This window comes from Macaca thibetana, chromosome 10, assembly GCF_024542745.1.
Source record: "Macaca thibetana thibetana isolate TM-01 chromosome 10, ASM2454274v1, whole genome shotgun sequence".
NCBI lineage: Eukaryota > Metazoa > Chordata > Mammalia > Primates > Cercopithecidae > Macaca > Macaca thibetana.
In genome coordinates, this window is record NC_065587.1 from 24,892,567 (window position 1) to 24,916,948 (window position 24,382).

General features: G+C 43.4%; 1 protein-coding gene across 2 annotated transcripts in view; it reads right to left on the reverse strand.

Annotated features, from left to right (window-relative positions):
* MYO18B (myosin XVIIIB) overlaps nucleotides 1-24,382 on the reverse strand; it is a 300,206-nt gene that overhangs the window by 6,147 nt on the left and 269,677 nt on the right. The window contains exons 41-42 of one of the 2 annotated variants that reach the window (XM_050745879.1): nucleotides 21,862-21,906; nucleotides 20,312-20,449 (exon numbers count right to left, since the gene is read on the reverse strand). In XM_050745879.1, coding sequence (XP_050601836.1) covers nucleotides 20,312-20,449; nucleotides 21,862-21,906 — 183 coding nt within the window. The remainder of the gene's footprint in view (nucleotides 1-20,311; nucleotides 20,450-21,861; nucleotides 21,907-24,382) is intronic. The other variant, XM_050745880.1, reaches the window with a different exon arrangement.

The following is a 24,382-nucleotide window of genomic DNA, read 5'->3' on the forward strand; positions in this document are numbered from 1 at the left end:
GGGACAGGCCAAGCCCTCCCTGCTTCTGGGTCTTGCATGAGCGGTTCTACCTGGAGTACTCCTTTCACTCCCTGAACCCTAGTCATGGTGCCTTCCTCCTGGGGCAGCCGGGACAGTGAAAGAAATGCCCTTGATACTGTCTCTGGCACCTAATCACCCCAATAATGGTTAGTGGTTATGATGAATAATTTATAACCAATAATAAATGGTTATTAATCATTAATAATTAAAGGCAATCATTATTACTACTATTTAACTTCTGGATCTCCAGAACCCAACCCCACACCGGACTCAATAAAAGCCTCAATTGAAGTTCAAAGAGGGATGCACAGGAGAATGAATGGGCAGGTGACCTTCAGCTCACCACAAGAAGGTAGGTTGGTTCCCATGTGCTAAAACAAAGGCCACACGTTTGCCCAGAGCAGCTCCCTCCTTTCCTATTTCTTGCCTGTTCCCATCACAGCTGGACACGGGCTGGAAGAGGAGATAGAGGGCTCCTTTGTGATTCCCCGAAGGCGTATTTGTCAACTTCACTGCTTTGGAATCACTCCCCGAATACACGGCAAGATGGCATTCACACGCCTGTATTTTTTTTTTATTCCCTACTTTTTATTAATAAACAGCTTGGAGCTGCCAGGGGCAGTGGGCTGCTGCAGAACTGACAAAAGTCATTTCCATCCTGTCCTGGTCCTGAAAGGAGGCGGGTGTGATGAATGAGTGTCTTGGATGCTCTGTCTCATCCATTGCCTGCCACGTGAGGAGGGCAACATTGAGGGCTCCTGTCACCGAATCTCCCGGGACTTTGCCATCCTGCTCACCCTAGCTTCCACTGCCACTGCTGGCTGCAGACGCCAGGGCAGGGCATGAAAATGGAGGGTGAAGAAGTCCCAAGAGGAGGAAGAGGAGGAGGAGGAGGGAAGAGGGGGAGCCAAAAACATAGGGGGGAAAAAGGCATAAAAGTAGGTGGAAGGAGAATCACAGACCACAAGTCTGAACTGACAGTGTCTTGCTGACTCTCATTTCTGCACCTCCGGAGTTGGCACCGAGCCCAACATGTAGTAGATGTTCAGCAAATGCTGTCAAATTCAATCAAGGCAGATGAGAAAGAAGAGGTAGTCAGGATGAGAAAAGTGAAGGGAGGGCAAAGAAATGTAGGAAGAAGAGAAGGAGGGTCAGAGCATGAAAGAAGAGGAGGCAGTTTAAACAGGAAAGAAGTTGAAATGAGATGGAGAGAAAGAGGAAGGAGACCCAGAAGGGCGGTGGTGATGGAGAAGAAGGAAGGAGACTTAGGCAAAGGCAAGAAGGAGAGAAAGGAACATTGCAGAGGCCTTTCTGCCTGGCAACGAAGGATCTGCCATCTTCGGCTTTGACAAAAAGGCAAGATAGGCTGGGGTCCATGGTGAAGTAACCGGCTGCCCGGAAATGGGGATCTGGAGGTCACAGTCTGAGTGCTGGTGATCAGGTGCAGAGGCCATAGGTTTGCTAGGCCCAAGCCAGGAAGGTTCCCAGCTATGCTGGCACAGGGGAAGATTCACTCGCCTTCCCTGGGGCCCTTGAGGGGCAATGCCTTCTACAAGGCATAGAAGCCAAGATGTTCCAGCACAGCCACTCAGGCCCAGCTTGGCTGTCACGGGGTCTGATGTCTTGAGATTGGAGTGAGCTGAGTCCCACCTTTCTGGAATGGTCTGGTGCCTTTGAAACCTCAGCTGGGGAGCTTAAAACAGGAAAACAAGCCATGCAGTGTAGACTCCTGGTGGTGGGGGCTGGAGAGGAGAAGAAGTGGGGGTCAAGTGAGGAGAGAGGGGGAAGAGAGGGCAAGAAAGAAGGAAAGAAAGAAGCTGCCCACGGCCAAGTGCTTCTTCCTGGCTTTCCCATGCAGAAATCCACCCACATCTCTGCAAGTGCTTTTTCCATTTCCTGTCTGCACCACCTCTCAAGGTATAAAGTTCCTTGCATCCACTCCTTTCTGTATAGACTGAAGAATTTAACCTGAATTCAGATGTCCTTTTGTAGGCTTTGGGATAAGGATCCCAAGTTCTGCTGAGTGAGGTTGGATGATCACCCCCGCTCCTGTCCCAGCGCTGGACACTTCAGACACATCCTATCTGACTTCATCTGGGGGCCAGTAAGAGTCTTTTTTTTTCTTTGTAGCTGTCTTTACAGGACCAGCTCGGTGTGGCTCAGATGGAACTCCCCATCATCATCATGATGGAGGGATGTCGGATAATCAGGATGTTACGGTGTCTGCTTCCCGGAGCCTGGGCCAGGGAGAGAGATGATGTATAGAAGGCTCTCAGAGTCACTAAGAGACAGGATAGGCAGGGGTACTGTTACTCTTCAAGGAGAGACTCCAGAAAACCCTTGCAGACTTCTGCTGCCTGCCCTGCAGTTTGTCCAAAAAGGAATATCCTTCTGGTATACCTGCTACGGGAAAGAGCCAGAGGATAGTCCTTGAGCATCCAGCCACAAAGATGCTGGGCTGGTTCTATAACTTAGTGGATGAAATAGTCATTGGTCACAACAGCTACCCCTGACTAGATACCTACTTGCGCCAGGTGCTGTGCTGGATACCAGGAATATAGGAGAGAGCAAACGGATGGTTCCTGCCCTCATAGCAACCCTGAGAGATAGGGATTGTGATCTCCAGGTACAGAGAGGCTGAGTAACCTCTGCAAGCACACACAGGTGGCAACCAAGTCTGGTTTTACCACTCACTAGCCACGTGACCTGGGGACCACTGCCTAACTTCTCTAACCCTCAGCTTCCTTAGCTGAAAAATGAGGGAAACCAGATTGGCCTTGCAATGCTGTGGAGATCAGAACTCCATGAGGGCAGGATTTTTATGCATTGCATTCCCTGCTACCAGTGTCTATAGAACAATGTCTATAGAACAATGTCACTGTAGGTGCTCAATGAATTTGTGTTGAGTAAGTGAGGGAAGCACCAGGGCCCTAACACATTGTAGGTGCTCCATAAACATGTGTTGGATGCATGAGTGAATTGCCAGTCCTCAGGCACATAGTAGGTGCTCAATAAAATGTTCAAGTTATGAATCCTGCTCTAGCGCTTGCCACACAGTAGGTTCCAATAAATATTGGACTTATTAAATGAATTGATGAATAAGGGTATTTATATGAAAAAGCTGTAAGTATGGGTTGCTTCAAGTTATAGAAGTTTATTAGGTAAACTAGGACATGAAAACTCAGGAATACTGAAATTTCCACTCTTTCTAACCTACAAGGCAGGAAAAAAAAAAAAAGCTTCAGACGCAGAGAGACCTGAGTTCAAATCCCGGCTCTGTCTATTCCAAGTCAGGTTTGTTTTTTGTTTGTTTGTTTTTGTTGTTTTGTTTTGTTTGTGATGGAATCTTGCTCTGTTGCCCAGGCTGGAGTGCAGTGGCACAATCGTGGCTCACTGCAAACTCTGCCTCCAGGGTTCAGGTGATTCTCCTGCCTCAGCCTCCCAAGTAGCTGGGATTACAGGTGCACACCACCACACCAGACAAATTTTCATATTTTTAGTAGTGACAGGGTTTCACCATGTTGGTCAGGATGGTCTCGAACTCCTGACCTCAAGTGATCCGCCCACCTCAGCCTCCCAAAGTGTGGGGATTACAGGTGTGAGCCATGGCGTCCAGGCCCCCAGGTATCTTTTGAAGCCTGAACTTACACAGGAGTAAGAGTGGGAATGACACTGCCCTAGGACCCAGGGTCTTGTGAGAAATGAGAGATGATGCGTGTCATATGCATACTCAGTATTTAAGAGTGGAAGCCATTTCTACTCCCATTACTCCCAGTACTGCCATTGAGGCAAAAGACACTACAGTTAAACTTTCATGCATTACTTATTTATCTCAAAGTTAATCCTTTGACATAATGGTTTAACATAAATTTTAAAACCTTAACACTTGTCTGATTGCTTTTCTTTAATGACCTCTTTCATCAGTGCTAGAGAAGATCTCAGATTGAGGGCAGATGTTCAAGAGTAAACAATTCCCATGTATAAGCCTACTGTGAACAGCACGGAGAAGGGAAGTGGAGACTGAGGTGGTTGGTTCAGCCTCAGAACGAGCTAGTGTCTGAGACAGTGTCTCCTGCTTGGACCATATCCCTTCCCCTTTCAGATTAGCTTATGAATGGGGCCCCATCATTTTATCTCTAGTGTCAACCACAGAAGCAGATGCTCCATGAAAACTGGCGAAGAACAAAGAAGGCACCTATATCTGCATGTATCGTAGGCAGTATCTCATCAAGCTAAGCAGCATCACCCCATCAACATCAGAGGCATCACCCCACCTTGCAAATGAGGAAACTGAGGCTCAGTGGTGAGAAACCATTTGCTCAAGGCCATACTGCTAAGTGGCATGGCCTGCATTTGAACGCTGGTGGGCCAGCTCTGAATCCCATTCTTCTCCTTCCACTACATCACACACCCACCGGGCAGAAGGCTGACGGGAAACCTCAACCAGTTGAATTTACATCTACACATACATATTTTTCAAAATCCACTGCAATGTAATGAACCAAGAAAGTCCAAGTCAAGGAGATGCTGGATTTACTGTCATTAGATTTAATCACACAGCAAAACAAGCAAACAAACAAAACATAATTCCCAGGTCTGAGTGTGGTCAGAGCCTGGGCCAATTCTAGCTACAGGAAACTCAATACAGATTTAATGACACCGTGAATCATCCCCCAAAGCATGCTGTCAGCCCCCGTTCTTCATCCATTCCCTGAAATTAAAGAGGAAATTAAAAACATATTGATGTTCTTTAATACTGGTGAGGCCTGAGATGGGAAACCAGATGCTCTTTGAAGATGGCCTGAAGATTTGGTAACTGAGTCCAAAATAACAACAGAGAGTCTGTAATAAAAGTTGACAGGGTACCCAGGACTATGCCTTATGCAGGCAATGGGAGGCACTTATTAAGCTACTGTGGTGCACAGGTAAATACCACATCATTAGAGTTGTCATGTATTATGCCTTTAGGCTTTATAGACATTACTCAAGTTTATGCTCACAACAGTCCTCTAAAGCAGATATTGCAATCTTCCCCTGTCAGAACCGAGGCTCAGAAAGAATCAGTAATTTGTCATGTCATAAGTGGGAGAACATGGATTTAAACCAAGGAGTCCTACCCCAGGCCCATGGCTCCCAACTGCTTTACTCTACTGCCCTTTATCGTCCCATTTTATAAATGAGGAAGCTGAGGCTAAGAGAGGCAAATGGGCTTGTTGAGAAGGAGCAGAGCTGAGACTCCCACCCTGGTCTGTCTGTCTACCTATAATGTTCCGAGCACATAGCAGCAGAAGATGGGCTGCCCTCCCCTCCTGGGGAGAGCAGTGTAGGTGTTGAGTCTGGAAAAAAACATGCAGAAGGGTCAGCAATGCAAGAAATTCCAGAGACACTGTGAAGCACAGACTATAAATGCACCAAGAGGTTGGCAAAGGAGAGAGCAGTCAGTACTGGTGCCTGGGTGCACAGCCTTCCTTTCTTTTTTTTGAGATGGAGTTTCATTCTTGTCGCCCAGGCTGGAGTGCAATGGCGTGATCTCGGCTCACTGCAACCTCCACCTCCCAAGTTCAAGCAATTCTCCTGCCTCAGCCTCCCAAGTAGCTGGGATTATAGGCGCCCACCACCACCACAGCCAGCTAATTTTTGTATTTTTAGTAGAGATGGGGTTTCGCCATGTTGGCCAGGCTGGTCTCCAACTCCTGACCCCAAGTGATCCGCCCACCTCAGCCTCCCAAAGTGCTGGGATTATGGGCGTGAGCCACCACGCCCGGCCATGCACAGCCTTTCTTGAGGAGGTGGGTTGAGTCAGGCTTTGGAAGAAGGGTAGGATTTCAGTGTTGACGATGGCTCGAGAAAGACATTCCAAGCAAGAGCAGAAGATTCCTCCTATCGATTCTTAGCTTACTCAATCTGCAAAACTCTTGACAAGCAAGGGCTGATATCTAAATTTCATAGGCCGAGGAAAATGAGGCTTAGGAAGCTCCCTCACCCCTAGCTGAGAGGGAAGTTCAAAGTAAGGAGGATGCCAAGGAAGCAGGGAAGTGAGGGGGAGGTGACATTAGCAGCAATCTGTCCCCATGCTGTCCCCATGCCTGGCCACTCCTGGCATGGGGAATAGAGTCAGGAAACAGACACGGTGAATATCCTGTATTCCTTACAATATGGCAGTTTTTATGAGACAAGGTCGCTCTCAAGGCTTGCTTGCTGTTCTCTCTGATGCTTAAGGTCAGTGCCGAGTCTTTGACAATTTTACAAACCAATCCATCGAGCTGCCCTGAGTGGACACCTGCCTCCATGCCTTCTGCGGCTCAGCAGAATTTGGCTTGACTTCACCCACACATTCTTACTGGCTACCGGGGACAAAGGTCAGTAATTTTTGCATAGAGTTGCCCATTCAAGTCACCCTTGGAAGTCTACCCTCCGCAAAAAAAAAAAAAAAAGTTAAACTGGAGCTGGGTAGTGATAAGGGGATCATTCTCATTTAAAAGAGACTGAAGAGTAATGCAAGATGTTAATAATAAGAAAAATTGAACAGGCAAAAAGGGTATATGGGAGGATAATTGGGTAATATAAATACGGATAATGTTATGGATTTCTTAATTTTCCTAAGTGTGATAGTGATACGTTAGAAAATGTCCTTCTTAGAAGAAAGATGTGAAACTATTTAAGGAGAGCTGTTGTGATGTTGTCAACTTGTTTTCATAAGGGAAAGGAAGGGAAAGGAGAAGGGAGAAGAGGAAGGAGGGGAGAGGAGGGGAGGGAAGGAGGGGAGAGGAGGGGAGGGAAGGAGGGAAGGAGGAAAGGAGGGAGGGAGGGAAGGAGGGAGGAAGGGAGGAAGGGAGGAAGGAAGGAAGGAAGGAAGGAAGGAAGGAAGGAAGGAAGGAAGGAAGGAAGGAAGGAAGGAAGGAAGGAGGGAAGGAAGGGAGGGAGGGAGGCAGAGAGGGAGGCAGGGAGGGAGGCAGGGAGGGAGGAAGGAAATTAGCCTAATAAGAAAGAATTAGGAGGGAGTCAGAGAGGAAGGAACTGATACTCTGCAGGTGATTCTGATAAACCATTATTCTATATTTCAAGAAAAACCAGACAAACATTTTCACTCACCCTTTAATATTCAGCCCAACTGTAGCTTCCCCCAGGAAGTCTTTCCGCCCTCTGGCCTGGATTGGGGCCTCTCCTGGCTCCCACAGCCTCCTGTGTCCCCCTCTGTACTGCTGTTGTCTATTTACTTATTTGTATCTCCCGGCAAGACTGTTAGTTTCTGGAGGAGACCACATCTTTCTTCTATGAATCCCCAACATCAGGAATGCCCCAAAGAAAGCTTGTAGAATGGAAAGAATGAAGGAATGGAGGAGTACAAAGAAGGGGGATTGTGGAACTGTGGAAAGAATGTGCAAAGGGCTGAATAATTCAGAACCCAGTATTTCCACTCTCCAGTCAGTCACATCCACTTCTCCTGGCTGAAAAACAAGATTGAAAACCCACTTCCAGTACACAATCTAAAGTGAGTTCTCCATATTTCTAACACTAAGCCAAGAGCCTTGTTTCATTTCTACAGGATGTGATCAATTTCTAGAATAACAAATCGACAGGGAGCTGCGGCCTCATCTGGTTTGAACCCCTCATTCTACACCTAGAAAAACAGAGAAGGGAATAGAACTTCCCAAGTCACACTCTGATGAGATGGTGCAAGTACTGGCTCTACAACTCGAGTCTTTTACCTTCTGCTACAATTTTCACAATGTTTTGAAGAACGTAATTCTAGATTTGCAGAGTAATTAAAATCTACTTGGCTTGTAGATTCAATTTGGATTCAACATATTTAAGCGAATTTAATGCATCCCTTCACTTTCCATGCAGAGACATTGCCTCACCAGAGTATGGTGAAATGGCAATAGTCACAGAAAACCTCAGACTAATTCATAAAAGCACTCAGCTCCCCATGAAGATGCAGCTTTAAGTGAATGGAAATTATGCATCCATTAATATTTCCTTGCTTCCATCCTGAATCATTTATTGAGTGTCGTGATGACAGATGCTGTCAACACAGAGATGAACAGTGCTTGCCTTCAGGGAACTTACATTCTGGAGGGGGTGGTAGATTCACTAAGTTAGGACTGGAAGAAAATATGAGTGAAACTTCATGTTTCCCTAGGCATAGAAGGTAAGAAAAAAGAACTTTTATTTTAAGTTCAGGGGTACATGTGCAGGTTTGTTCTATAGGTAAACTTGTGTCACAGGGGTTTGTTGTACAGATTATTTCGTCACCCAGGAATTAAGTCTAGTACCCACTAGTTATTTTTTCTGATTCTCTCCCTCTTCCCACCCTCCACCCTCTGATAGGCCCCAGTGTGTGTTGTTCCCCTCTATGTGTCCATGTGCTTTCATAATTTAGCTTCCACTTATGAGTGAGATCATGTGGTATTTGGTTTTCTGTTCCTGTATTAGTTTGCTAAAGATAATGGCCTCCAGCTCCATTCATGTCCCTGCAAAGGACATGATCTCATTCTTTTTTATGGCTGCATAGTATTCCATAGCATATATGTACCACATTTTCTTTATCCAGTCTACCACTGATGGGCATTTAAGTTTATTCCATGCCTTTGCTATTGTGAATGGTGCTGTGATGAGTATACATATGAATGTGTCTTTATGGTAAAACAATTTATATCCCTTTGGGTACATACCCAGTAATGGGACTGCTGGGTCAAATGGTATTTCTGCTTTTGGTCTCTAAGGACTCACCATGCTGTTTTCCACAGTGGTCAAGATGGATTAAATACTAAAATGTAAAAGCCAAAACTATAAAAACTCTAGAAGACAACCTGGGCAATACCATTCTGGACATAGGAACGGGCAAAGATTTCATGATGAAGATGACAAAAGCAATGGCAACCAAAGCAAAAATTGACAAATGGGATCAAATTAAACTAAAGAGCTTCTGTACAGCAAAAGAGACTATCAACAAGGTGAACAGACAACCTACAGAATGGGAGAAAATATTTGCAAACCATGCATGTGACAAAGGTCTAATATCCAGCATCCATAAGGAACTTAAACAAATGTATAAGAAAAAAAAAACCATTAAAAAGTGAGCAAAGGACAAGAACAGACACTTTTAAAAAGAAGGGATACATGTGACCAACAAGCATATGTAAAGAAGCTCAACATCACTGATCATTAGAAATGCAAAGCAAAACCACAATGAGACACCAACTCACACCAGTTAGAATGGCTATTATTAAAAAGTCAAAAAAATGGCAGGTGCTGGCAAGGTTGCAGATAAAAAGGAATGCTTATACACTGTTGGTGGAAGTGTACATTAGAAAAAAAATGTTTATTTACATAAAAGAATAAAAGCCTAGCTCAGCTCTCAGCTTCCAGATATAGTAGCTTGCATCAGAGCTACCTGGAAAGCCAGAAAAGTAGAATTCAAATTTAAGGACAGTGGAAAGCCATCAAAGCAGCCAGGACTCAAAAGGCCAAATCTTGGAAAGAGGGAAATACACTGAAGGTGAACACAGTATGATGTGGCATTTCCCTGAGAGTCATTTGCTGACCTGAAAGAAGAATTAAGATGGAGAACTTATACTTCCAGATGCTATATTGGTTCAAGGATGGACACATAGAAAAGTGAACTAGAATAGGGTCTGGAGACAGACGTATGTACATAAGATCACTTGATTTATGACAAATTCATACTGTTGTGTAATGTGGACAATATCATTTCTCTAAAACATATGTGCTAGACCAACTGGATATCTATATGGAAAAGAGTGAGCCCTACCTCACACCACAAATAAGTATCAATTCATGATGCATTGTATATCTAGATATAAAAGGTAAATCAATACAATGTCTACAAAAAATAAGAAAATATTGGGCCGGGCACGGTGGCTCACGCCTGTAATCCCAGCACTTTGGGAGGCCGAGGCGGGCAGATCACAAGGTCAGGAGATCGAGACCACGTCTCTACTAAAAATACAAAAAATCAGCCGGGCGTGGTTGTGGGCGCCTGTAGTCCCAGCTACTTGGGAGGCTGAGGCAGGAGAATGGCGTGAACCCGGGAGGCGGAGCTTGCAGTGAGCCGAGATCGCGCCACTGCACTCCAGCCTGGGCGACAGAGCGAGACTCCGTCTCAAAAAAAAAAAAAAAAAAAAAAAAAATAAGAAAATATTGCATGATTTCAAAGTAGGCAAATAATTTTTCAACAATATATAAAGAGTACCAACCATAAAGGAAAACATTATAAACTGGGTTACATTAAAATTAAGAACTTTGCTTATAAAAATAAACCATTAAGAGAGTGAAAAAGGCAAGTGACTGAGTGGAAGAAAACCCACATACCTTATGAAGGGCATGCATTTAGAATACATAAAGAACTACAGATCAATACAAAAGAGATGGATAACCAAAGAATAAAAATAATGGACAAAAGACTTTCTCAGACACTTCATTAAAGAGGATATTCGAATGAAGATATAAGCATATAGAAAGGTTTATTTACCAGGGATATGTGAGTGAAGACCAAAATTTGAAACTACTAACACCTATTAGAATAGCTATTTTTTTTAGTAACAAAACCAGGCGTTGGCAAGGATTTAGAGCAATCAGAACATTCATTCACTGATGACGGTTACATAAATTGGAATGACTGTTTTGACAGTATTTACCAAAGCTGAAAAAACACCTAGCAATTCTACTGCTGAGTATACGCCCAACAGAAATCTGTATATCCATGCAACAAAAGGATGTGCATAAGATTGTTCACAGTAATACTACTCATAATCATGGGAAACCATAAACAACTTAATTGTCTATTAATAATAGAATTAATTATTACTCTATGTTCACACAATGGCATATTATTGACTACGGTTTCTCAGTGGTGGTATAATTGCCATTTTGGACCCGATAATTCTATGTGGCCTGTCCTGTGCATTGTAAGATACTTGGCAACATCGTTGAACCCTACCCATTAGATGCCAGCGGCATGAGACAGTCAAAAATGTCTCCAGACATTGCCAGTTGTCCCCTGTTGAGGTGGGCAGTGGTGCAGAAGTGCCTCCAGTTGAGAGCCACTGTTATAGACTATAGAGCAATGAAAATAAATGAATTACCACTACATGCAACAGTGTGGGGGCATCTTGAAAACATAATATTGAAAGAAAGAGGCCAGACACAAAAGAGGACATATTGGATGCTTCCATTTACACAGTTCAAAAAGGGGCACATCTAATATACAGTGTTAGAAGTCAGGATGGTGGGTATCTTTGAGGAAGGAGGAGGTGATGGCTTGAATGGGCACAAGGAAGTTGTAGGGGCACTGTAATGGTCCAGTCTGGATTTTGTTAGTAATTACAAATGAATGAGGCATGACCAATTTTTTGAAAATTTCCTTAAGACCCACTTTTCTGTATATATATTTCAATGGCAAATTTGTGTAACAAAACCTTAGCTTAACAGAGAACCACAGATTTTAAAAGAGTGTTCTGAACCATCAATGATGTATCCAAATAGTTTTCTACAAACTTGCAGCTTAGGTGAGTCTCAAATTTTCTAAAAGGTCCACAGACCTACCATCCAAGACCTGGAGTTCCAGACAGGAAACAGGCTTCCTTCCTATAAATACTTGTCTAGGATTTGGGTCCTAAGGATAAATCCTGTGTCTACATTCAGACTTCACCTGGTTTCACTTGCTCAGGCCTTTGGTCCATGGTTAATGTGTTTGCATTGAATATTTCTGTGCATTCAGTTTCAACATCTTTTCCACTAATCTTCCTAATACTAATAAAACTGAAAATACTCCTTATGTCCTAGTAAGACATAAAACCATATTCATGAGAGGCCCATTCATTAAGTGTTTCCAGGATGGATTAAAATTATCCTGAGCTCCCAGTTTTAAGAAGGCAGAGACCAGTAAATAAATGTATTATTGAAATAAGATTAGCATCAGATGCTTAACCCACCTTGGGAACGAGCTGTTTTTAAAGCTAAGTACCATTTATTCACATATCTATAATTAATGAACTAATTACAAACGAGTCTTATCTACTCATTTAAGCAGCCCTCACATGACCCATCTTTGGCTTCCTGTCTGTAGTAGAGTAATTGCCCTTCTTTGAAAGTAACACAACTTTTTTTTTTAAAGACAATACAGTGTAATTTAGACCTTTTTACTTATTCAAACCAGTCTTATCCCAAATAAAAACAAACAGGGGTGGTGGCAAGATCTGCATCTTTCTTTTTAAACCAAGAACTGCAAGCCAAAAGTTTGGGTCTGCAAATGTTTACAGAAAGCAAATTTTCCCCTGCAAAAAGGAAAAGTTGTAATGCCATCTTTTAGCCAAACGAAAAGCAGTTGTGTTAAATCGGCACCAAAGCAAATGATACATACAACAGTAATTAGCAAAGATTACACAGTAATTAAAATCACGATGATTATGTGAGTGAGAAGAATTTATACAATAATCTCCATGCTCACATTGCAATATGGTACAAGTCCAATAGCAACAGTAGAAAGCCGGGGTTGGTAATAAATTCAAAGCACAGCATTACTAATTATGTGGTGATGGATTGGCCATTGAAATTTAGGGATAAATAAAGTCTCTGATCAGGATACACCATTTTAGTTGGATTTCCCAAGGTTACTGAATGGGGACCCCAAACACTCAAATACGTTTCCTTCCTCCCTACCATTCTTTGTCTTCATAGTCTTGCCCATTCCTGTAGTTCAGCCTCCCCATTGGTGGAAAACATTTTCTATGCTTATAGTTTTCATCTACCAAGTTTCATTCTCCTGCTTCAGGTAAGGCCCTTCATTGTCCTTTGGGGAACCCCTCCCTCCCTTACTGTTCTCATGGTTTGGTGGGAATTTCCAAGGGCCAGGTGAAAGACTGACTTAGGTCAAAGGTAAGAGGCTCCTTCAGTCCCCTTGTCCATTATGACTGGTTCAGGCTCACTCAGGCTTGCATTTTTTGTGAAACTGTGAAGAAGAGAGAAGCTCTCTTTACTACTGGACTCAGAATGGTGCAGGCATGAATCTGGAGCTGTTGGCCGCCATCTTGTTGCCTCAGAAAGAAACCAACACAGAAGACAGCAGAGCAGAGAGGTTGGTGGGGAACCAAATCCCCATGTTCATTTTTTAATTCCTGGATCTAGCAATGCCTGAAGCTAAATTTTCCTTTTTGGTTTCCCAGCTACAGGAAACAATCAATGTTCCTTCTTACTCTAGCCAGGTTGATGTTTTACGTCACCTATACTCATAAGAATCCTAACATTATGCAGAGGTTTCTCGATACCTCCTTAGGGGTCCAGGTCAGAGTTTAAAAAGCTTCTGGACAATTCTCTTTGGATGTCCCCAAACACACGAAATTTAACATACTTAAAAGTGAGCTCACCGAAACTCCACTTTCATTGCCAAGAGGTTTTCTGTTGTGTTCATGGATTTCTGCTGTGAGTTTAGCCCACTTTTGCAATCTCTGGCATGTGGAGCACCCAGTCATAGTTTTCCCTAGTCCTGCCTGTCAGCATCCATGCCTCCGCACAGCAGCGTCACCTGACCTGCTCTGGGATGAAGGACAGAGGATGGAAGGGAGTTTCTGCTTATTAAACACCAACGTGGTAGCAGGCCTTCCACTGGGTACTCTAGAGTGCTAATTTGCTTTGGTTGTTAATTCTTCAGCTCTGCAAAGGGAACATTATTAAAGCCTATTTAATGGTGGAGGGGCTGAGACTCGGAGACTGTAACTTGCTCATAGTCAGGAACTAGTAAAGGAGAGGTTGTATTAGAAAACAGATCTACCCTTTACATTCTTGGAGTGTGTTTTTCAGGCCCACTGGTCAGGCCCTGTTGAACTCTCTGAGCCCACCACCCACCACATGCTTCTGCCCTCCACCTGCACTCTGAGGGCCTGAACCCCAGACCTTCTGTTCTCATTATAATTCATCAATTCTGTTTCATGTTTCCAATAACTTGTTCTGCGATAGGAGACAGTTAATGTGTTTGGCAAATCTATCAGGGGTTCTTGATATTGTTTGTTTCATTGCCCTGATGAGAAGCCATCTTACTTCAATCCACTGGGCACTTATCCGTTCAATGAGTATTTATTGAGTACCTACTATGTGACAGGCACTGTACTAGGTGCTGAGGTTCAAGAAGGACAAAGACAAGGGTTATGTCCTTAAGAAGCTCACAGCCTAATGAAGGGGACAGACAGCTTGCCAAGATTATATCTACATAATATGGACAATGCTATGGGAGAGGGAGATTTGAGTTCTGTGAGATAACAGTAGAGGGGCACCTGACCCACCAGGAGATCGGGGAGGCTCTTGTGGCAGGCAATGCATGAGCTGAGTCTTGAAGGATGATTAAGAGGAGACAAGAAACATGGGAAGGGTGTTTCAGTCGGAGGGAATATCACAGACAAAGGACTAGAGTTACGAACTAGCATAGTACATGCAGAAGAGCTACAAACTATTTGGGGTACAAATTGTGACGAAAAGGAGGGAAATAAGACCAGCAAAGTAGGCAAGACCTATATCATGAAGGGCCATGTAAGTCAGGCTAAGGCATTTGACTCCTACCTTGTAAGGCAGAGGTCAGCAAAGATCTTCTGTAAAGGGCCAGATGGCAAATATTTTTGGCTTTGTGCATTATATGGTCTCTGTTGCAACTCATCAATTCTGCCACTGCAGTGAAAACACAGCCATGGTCAATATGTTTTTTCAAAAAACCATAAGCATGGCTGTGATCCAATAAAACTTTATTTACCAAAACAGGGCAAGGGCCAGATTTGGCCTGCGGACAGGAGTCTGCTGACCCCTACTATAGGCAATGAGGAGCCACTGAAACCAGATTTTCCTTTTAGAGGAATCATACCGGCTAAAGTATAGAGGATGGACTAAAGGAGGGTGGTTTTGAAAGGTCTTTGCCAGAGTCTAGGAGCAAAATTATGGTAGCTTGACTTAAAGGTGTTGGCAGTGGGGGATGGAGAGAAGTAGAAAGAGTATTTGTTTGGGTGGGGGGTAGAATACAAGACTTAGGGATTCATTGAATATGGGGATGACAGAGGGGAATGATAACCTAAGATAATAAGGGCTCCAGCACGGGGTGCTTTATGAATGACAGAACCACTCAATGATCCTGATAACACAGGGCTGGTGGGGCGGGATGAGTTTCCTCTTGGACATGCTGAGTTAAAACATCAGAGAGATACCTGGTTGGTGATCAACGTAGACCATAAGATAAGATACATAAATTTAAAACTTGGGAGAATATAAACGCTGTTCGTCTGTATTTGGGGGTCACCTGCTGACAGATGCAGAGCCAACATCACCAAAGGAGAATCGCCTGCTATCAGGTGGAGAGCGAAACAGCCAGGTGAGGGCACTAACCTGTGAACCCTGGCATTTGGAGATAAAGTCCAGGCAAAGACCAGGGAAGAGACGTTTGAGGAGCACCAAGGAACAGAAATCTTGTCAAGGTCAAGCAGATAAGAGTTCCAAGAAATGTTCAGCAGTGGGGAAAAGTCCAGGAAAATATAAAGACTAGAGAATGTCCCCTGATTTGTGTCTTTGGAAGCTGCTGACACAGTGAGAAAGGTTTCAGTGGAGTGGCAGGGCAGTCTCTGGGCTGCAGCAAATTAAGGCGTAAATGTGGAGTAAGTGAACATAGTACCTGTTAACAACATGTCTGAGAAGCTCGAATCAAAAGGAAGGAAAAGCAATAACTCAATAGGACAGCAGGGTGATGGACATGGTTAGGATGGGAGGGCCTCAGGTGTTTATAACCTCTGGGGGAAGAAGTAAAACAAGGAAAGTTGAGGACACAGGAGACAGAGGTGACACTAGATGAATCACAGTGTTTTAGGGGAAAGAAGACCTGGATCCCCATTAGCTTCAGACAGAACAGGATTGGACCTCATCTTCTGAGACCAGAGGGAAGACGGGGGCAGATAGAGATGAATGCATACACATCACCGCAGAAGTTAAAGCCATTATTATTTTACTTTGAATGAAACAGGAGAGGAGGTGCCTCCTGAGAGTGATGGGGAGAGATCACGAGGAAGTCGGGATGATTTGGAATAATTGCCCAGGAAATGAGAACAGCAACTGCCCAATGACAAGACATTGGCAGTCTCTACAGCTAGCTAGGTCGTCATGCCTGTCAGCATGTGGACCTTGCAGAACAGGGTGAGTGACCATGGCTGGGGTTTTATTGGGCTTGGGGTGAGGATCTAGAAAGAAATGGGGCTTAGACCCTGCTCAGGAAGCCCAATGTATTGTAAGGGTAAGAAGAAGTTGGGAGAGCCTCACTGCCCTCGCACTCTCGTCCACAGAGCGGTGGAAGGAGGGCGAGAAGGAGAGGCCAGGCACACAGCAGGGACTAACATGAGCATGCCAGCCCCTGGACAGCCCAGGCACCACTTGCGGCCAGATGTTAAGAGAAACTCCTGAACAAAGTGTGGCTGCCACCACCCAGCCCATAAACCCCCTCTCTGTGGCGACAAAGGTAATTTAGTGTCTTCGTCTCCAGAAGCGCTTGCATTTATCAGTGGCAGCGGCGCGATTCCTGGGCTGTAAATCATAACGCTTTAGGTGTATTTCTCTTGAGTTGACATCCCCTTATAAATAATGTGGGGAATGCTTTTATTTTGTTGGCAGAAGACTGTTTTCTCCCTCTCTTCTGTTTTTAGAGTGACCTTCTTTCTCAGTCAAATGGGATATATCCAAGAGGCTCATTTATTGGGTCTTCCCACGCACCAGGTAATATGGGAGCAGGTATAAATAGGAGTCCTGTTCTCTACTATGATACAGTCTCCTAGCAGACAGGACACTCATATCTATTAGAGTTAAAATGCAAATGCCCTTTGATCCAGAGAATCGTTTACCCATGTTTATAAGGATGTGCATTTTTCAAAGCTTGAGAAATTAATAGCAAATATCTGGAAAGCACCTAAAATTGAAATAAGGACACTATAGTTAAATAAAGCATGGCAGCTTGTGCAGGAATTATAAAGAATGAGATGGACTTAGGCATACTGGTAAGGAAAGATCTCTAAGGTGTACTGTTGAGGGAAAGAAGTAAATTGTAAAAATTTATGAAAAGCATAACACATAATTATATAATTTATGTTTTTTAAAATCCCACAAATATGCTACATATTTGCTACAAGTACATGTATATGTTTATGATATATACATATAGAAAGAGATATAGAAGGATATACACCAAACTAAAGATGGTGAATCCTTCTGAGAAGGAAGCGTAAGACTGCAGTGGTGGCAAACAGGATTTTAGCCTTCTGATATATTTTAAGTTCTTTAAGAGAGGAAGTATTCATAGATTGCTTGTGCAATTAAAAAGAGCTAGAAGTCAAGACACCTGTACTCTGGGTCAGTTCATACTATAAGTTTGGATATTTCCTCTGCAGACCTCAGGTTGTCCCATCTATATACTGAGCAAGTTGGGCTGGACAATCCCAGTGGTCCTTTGCAACTCATAATGTCTTGAGTCTTCGAGCTGTAGACATATTCAAAGGAAGGGTTTCAAAATTTTTAGGGCTCAATGCCATAGGATCTGGCACTCAGTAGACACTTTGTCTTGGCTGAACACTGAAGGTTGAATAATAATCCTTAGGCAGTTTTAGTATTAATAAACAGAGGTCAGATTTTTCCAGTAAACTTTACCAGGTGAGTGATGTACCTCCTGGATGAATGTCAGAGAGCTGTGGTAGTGTGGCAAATAAAATAGAAGCTTTGGAGGGATTCCAACCTAGGTTCAAATTCTGGCTCTTCTACTTACCTACTTTGTGCTACTGAGTGAACTACCAACCCTCTCTGCACCACAATCAGTCCTGAGCCGTGACAAACCACAGTTAATATTTCTGCTCCAGCTTTGATGCTGTGGTCAGTTATTCATTCATCAAACACTTATGGAGCACCAACTGTGAGCCAACCCTGGGGATGTGGCCATGAGGAAGACAGACAAGAAATCCCTTCTTACAGATGTGTAAGTATCTCCCTTGCCTCCTGCCCTCTCCCTGTTCTTGGTGCAAGCACTATTTACTCCGAACAGCAGCTGAACATGCCCAAGGATGTGGAAGGGGAAAGGGAAGAGAAAAGGGAAAGAGACTCTGGACGGGGCTCTCTGGGAGATGCTGAAGACCGACCCACCTTGCCTGAGGGCCCGCTGCAGGAGCTGTAAGACCATCTATGCATGGATCAGTTGCTCCCCCTTCTCCGAGTCTCAGATTTCTCTTCCGTAACATGAAGATAGACGGTGAAGTCTACCTCCTGGGATTCCTCCGGGCATCGAATAGTTGCTAATGCTGATTCAAATGGCTAATTTTTTTTAGCTCTTTCTAGGTGCCAGGCTCCGAGTAGAGAGTGGCTTGTGCATCACCACATTGCCCCTGACAACAATCACGATTTACTCAGGAGGAAACATGAACAGAGAAGTTATGCAGTTTGCCCAAAATCTCACAGCTGCAGATATGCAAATAAAGAATTGGAATATTATTTTTTAATCTATGTCCGGGTCCATACATAGTAAGCATTTTGAAATGCTTATTGAAAGTTATATGTACTGCTTTGTCTTGTTGTTCCAAAAAGTTTACTTGAAAAACTATACGTTATATACGTTTTCCTATAAATTATGGTTTCTAATCCAGTGCTAGAGAATTCAGTGAATTTGGAAGCAGCCAGAACACTGAATAAAGATGAATCTCTGTACAGAATAACAATTCTAAAACTTTTCAACGGGCCATTACAATGCAAAAAGTGCCTACTTTTTGTTATTTGACAATCATCAATTATATCTTAAACATTTATAGCAAATGAAAAAAACAGAATTGGAATCTAGATCTGACTTCAGATCCTGCACCAAAACCATCATACCCTACCATCTCCCATTCAAACAGGTGCCAAACAGCTTAGATGAAGTTACGATTCATGGGTTAGGATCCTTATCATCCATCCTAACATGATTATAATTATGAAACTTGGTTATAATGTTAATGAGCATTCTTCTCTGGCCACCTCCAATTCTCCTGCTGCCACTGGCAGACAGGCTAAAGCAAAGGCATTTAGTTTTCAGAAGAGATGAAGTCCTCAGAGTTTGGGGTTCACAGAGGACACAATTCCCTTCTTCATACAGGCCTTTGTTTTTAATTAAGAGCAGTCATCAGATAATCTTGCTTTAATTAGCTCCCCAGAAGCACCCCATTCTTGGAGCCTTTCTTTGATATTTTCTGCATTAAGTCTTTCAGCCTAAGACCAGCCTGCAGACATGCACCAGACATTTGCCATTTGCCAAATATGCCCAGAAGGTTAGCATAAACTCCCACTCCCTTCTTTTTTGTAAAGACAACCCCTGCGTCAAAGCACACACGTCTTTGAGTCAGGAAGGGGTTTGTCTAGGTTTGCTCTGTGAATCTGTGATTTTTTCAGTCTTATCACATTGGTCCTTCTGTTCACAAAAGCTGTGTGCATTTCATCTTAATTATGCATCTCTTAATCATAATTTCTGACTTATGGCCATTAACTCCTAATTACAAGAGGGCCACCCTTGAAAAGGGAAACCAAATGAGCTCAGAGAAATGGAGCTGAAAAGCAAGAGGGAAGATGGATGACAGAAGTTGTGCAACTAAGGGTGAATCCAAAGGCCCATTTATTGAAGGTGGTTATTGTTGGCACTTCTGTAGATTTGTGATGCTTCCATATCAGGCCACATCTGAATTCATCCCTTTCTGTGGTAAGGAAATTATAAAATTAAAAATAAAGCTAAAATTCAAATAAAGCTAAAATCTCCAGATGATAAATCCTCTGGCCCAACTTCTTTACGATGACTCTCCATTTAAAAAAAACTTAAGTGAATATGTTTATTAAAAAGTTTTTGAACCTGTAATTACCCATAAATGGAAAAAAGAGCATGACGTGCCTTAAGCAAAAGGCAACTATAACAACTGTTGCTATTTTTTTAAATGTTCACCCTGTGCTATTTTAAAATCTGGAAAACCAAGCTCTGGAGAGGACTGCATTAGGTCCTCATTGCTTCAACCATTTGGATCAGTAAATAAAATTATATTCCATGTTTTGCAGATGGGGAAGTAGAAGCTCAGAGAGGGTAAGGGATCTGCCTAAAGTCACAAAGCTATGTGGCAGAGTTATACCTCAGACTTTCAGGACCGTGCTTGTTCTTGCCTATGCCAGAGACAATGAAAGACTTGAACAACAACTTTCAAAGTCTGAGATTCTTCAAGCTATTGGCCATCCAGAGGCAGCAGGGAGATACTCTTACCTGGGGCTGAGGATGTGGCTGCTGGTGGCTGACTGTCGAGAAGGAGTCCTCATAGTATCTGTGGCCATGGACAGAGTACAGCTCAACCAGGACTGCAGGCTGCCCTCTGGCTGGGAGCTGAGGATGGAGACGTTATCCCTAGAATAAGATTGCAGGACACCATCAGCACGATGACAACCACAGTAACAGCAATAATTAGATATTCGCCCATAGCATAAGCCAGGCATTGTGCTAAGTGATATACCTGCATAACCTCATTCACCATCCCAGAGAGGTAGGAGCCAGTGCTGCCACAGTTACACAGATGGAATTACTGAGATTTGGAGAGGCCAATTTGGGTCTTGGCCAAGTTCACCCAGCTAGTCAATGATGAAATTGGGATGCAAACCCTGTTCCTTTTTATTCCAGTGCCCATGCTATTAATCATGGCCCTCTTCCTTGGGAAGATACACACTCCAATACAAATGTTGAGGTCTCTCCAATTTAGGAGTAAAGTTTGGCATTGATCTGGATATGTTCAAGGAATATATCAAGTGTGAAGGTCTTAACTCCTTCCTTACCTTAGCTAGATCATCTTTATAAACAGGGACTCTACTTTTATGTCCCCTGATTCTGAAAGTGGCACAGGCAGAGAGGGGGTCCTCATAGGTTCTCAATGAGACCACGTAAGTTGATATACTCACTCGACATTATGTATATGTGTGTGTATATGTATGTGTGTATATTTGTATATTAATATTTATATGTGTGCATGTGTGTGTATATATAATATATATAGTTTTTTTTTAATAAGATGCTCCTTGTATGCCAAGCACCAGGGAGCTGAACACATGAACTTAACATTGACCCTGTCCTCAAGACCCCATCTCTATAAATAACCATAAAATTTTTTTTAATTATTAATGTTTTATAGAGGGACAGACAGTAGGTTTTACTAGAACCTGCCCTCCGTCTCTACAAAGCGTTCATAATGGTAAGTTCTAATAAAACTTACCCTCTATGCCTCTATAAAGCATTAATAATTTTTTCTTTCAAAGAGGTAGCCTTGATTTGCTTCGTGGAGGCCCAAGGAAATACATCAAGTAGTGAAAGTTGAGCTCCATCTTCTCTGAAGGTTAGCATTTGGCTATGCAGGGACAGAAGAATGGAATTTTGGGTGGAAGGAATCATGTGCACATAGGTATGGAGGTCATAATGGTTGGGGCATAAACAATATGGAAACCAGAAATCACAGTTAGAGGGGAAAGTAAGGGTCTGAATGTGCAGAATACAAATGTCAGTGTAAAAAGTCTATTCTGGGGCAATAGGGAGCCATTGAAGGTGTTTGAGGACCGTGGCATGAGGAGGCACAGGCTTCTTTCTGTCTAAAAGAACTAGGGCAGTTCAATACTATGTCCCTAGTGCTATATGTTGTGACCATGAAGGCATTAGTCTCATGGGCATCACTGATAATTCTCTAAGTGCACATGGATGTTCCCCCTGCAAACTGGACAGAGAGAGCCAGGGGCTCACCCTTGTGAGCTGCTCCGTTCTACTTGGGGTTAACTTACATCTCTTTTTTGCCACTGCTGCCACAATCCACTGCCGTCTGGACACTAGTAAGAGGCAGAAGAAAGAGTGTGTTATCCTCGTGCTGCCAGGAGCTTGGGAACATGGTTACTGATGTTAGACAGACATGAGTGTGAATCGCACTTCCAACCTTTGCCCCTGTGTGATCTCAGGGCAGTCACTTGCCTTCCCTGAGCTTCCTTTCTTCCTTCTTAAAATGTGGCAAACAATGGGGGCTCTGCTGTGGAGCAGAGTAAGTGAGATAACCCTTGTAAAGATCTCAGCATGGTTCCTGGCAAATAGATAGTGCTAATTAAGTGGTAGCAACCATTACCGCTACTCTTGTTTTAGTACAACTAGTACTGCTATTATTAATAGCATTGTTATTGCTAACAAGCCAGGCATTTGCTGTATGTTCTTTGTGAGTGCTAGCAAATCAGACATGGAGCAGGGCAGCTTCCCTGGGCATTGTGGGAAACTCCAATACTAATTACGATGGTAGCTATTCTTTAGAGAGCATCCCTCCATTCAACAAATATGCTACCCACACAATCTCATCTACTTCCCCCATGCATCTCCATTTTAGAGATTAGGAACCTGACACACTTGTCTAAGTCACACAGCTTTTGATCCCAGGCCCGTTAAGCTCATGCTCCTAACCAGAGTGCAGTTGTTCAGTGGGTGGGTGCAGACGCCAAACCGCAAACCTCGGACACCTAGGACATCATTTTAATCTGGATCGTCACACTGGGGCTTCTCAGTATTCTCTGCTGTAATCTGGACAATTCCTCTTCTAGAAGATCTAGCTGTTTCCTCTATGAGATGCACCTGCTGCTCCTTGGCTCCCATCCTCAAGAGCCTGTCACCCTGGGGGTTTCTGTTTACATGCATTTGTTCCCACCAGGCAGTGACCAACACCCCTTCTGGACCAAGAACAAGTGTTATTCATCCTTCAGCCCCAAAGCTCAGCCAGACCAGAAGTTCTCAGACAATGCTTGGTGAATCCAACAGAAGAAAAGTCAGTAAACAACAGCCATGGGCCAATTCTAGCCTCCCATCTATTTTTATAAATAGAGATTTTTGTCTGTGATTGTTTTTGCACCATAATGGTAGTGCAACAAAGACAATATGGCAGCAAAAGCCTAAATATTTACTATCTGGTCCTTTGAAGAAAAGGACTCTACAATGGAACAAAAGCAGCTTTTGTGAATGGCCTTGTGGGAGGCAGAATAATGGCCCCCAGAGATGTTCACAATCTAATCCCCAAAATAAGGGAATATGTTTCCGTACAGGGAAAAAGTTTTATTGGAACACAGTCACCTATTCACTTACATTTTGAGTACTTCCTCACCTATTTTGACTAAACACCAATCTTTACTTGAATCCAGCACTCAGGAAAGTCTTTATTGCCCAATAGCTAATTAAAGCACACACTGGTGTTAGTTCTTGTTCGCTATTTACCCTGGCTGACTCCATGAGTACTAGCCCCCTGGGTGGACTCGGCATTCAGATTCACCCTCTTCCAAAGGGCTCTTCCCCAGTACTAGAGACCCATTCACTTCATGATGTCTAATCATGCTGGGCATCTTCTCATCTCCTTACTCTTCTGCATGCTCCTGCTCTCTGACCCACTCTGTCTGTACAGGGGGCTGGTCTGTATGGACAACATCAATGGGTTCCCTATCCCATCAATGGGTTCCCTATCCCATCAATGGGTTCTCTATCCCATCAGTGGCTTCCCTATCCCATCAATGGCTTCCCTATCCCATCAATGGCTTCCCTATCCCATCAATGGCTTCCCTATCCCATGGCTTTCTCTTGGACTCAGCCAATAGGGAATGCAGCTGACAGTTCACAGGAAGGAGGGAAGAGAGGGAAGCTGAAGTACTTCTTGTCCTGGATTTCTGAATTTTTCTCTACTGCCTATCCTTGTGTTGGCTGCAGCTCTCAACCAAAGGCCAGAGCTCCTCCTATCAGGCCTCTCTCTCACTCTCTTTCTTTCTGGATTCCAGCAATTGCACCCTCTTCTTCTCCCTTCAGACCTTGCAGGAGTTACTGCTCTCAGTTGCTGCTGTTCCCTAGGTGCTGCACTGTCTATAGCTTGGGGCTTCCTCACACCTTTGTAAATAGTCCTTTTGTTAAGCTCTCTTCATTTAGAGTTTGTATTTCAGTTTCCACCAGACTCTATTACAATAGCTAATCTCAATGCTTTTTCTACCTTAACAGGAAGATCTGCATTTACTAGGCCAATAGTTTACATGACAAAGAAGCAGACAGCAGGCATGACCCAACATTGCACTGCTAACTACTGTTACACCCTTAATCACAGTGTCACAATGTGGGGGGGAAAAAAAAGCAGTGAAGAATCTAAAGAGGCAATCTTATAAGAGCCTAAGATTATCAGCAATCATTACTAGCCCCTCCTAAGCTTCTGATCTGGGAAAGAACTAGCCACAAAAACAAATTTAAAAAAAGAAAGTATAGCTGCTTATGAATCCTACATTTTTATAGTATCTGCACACT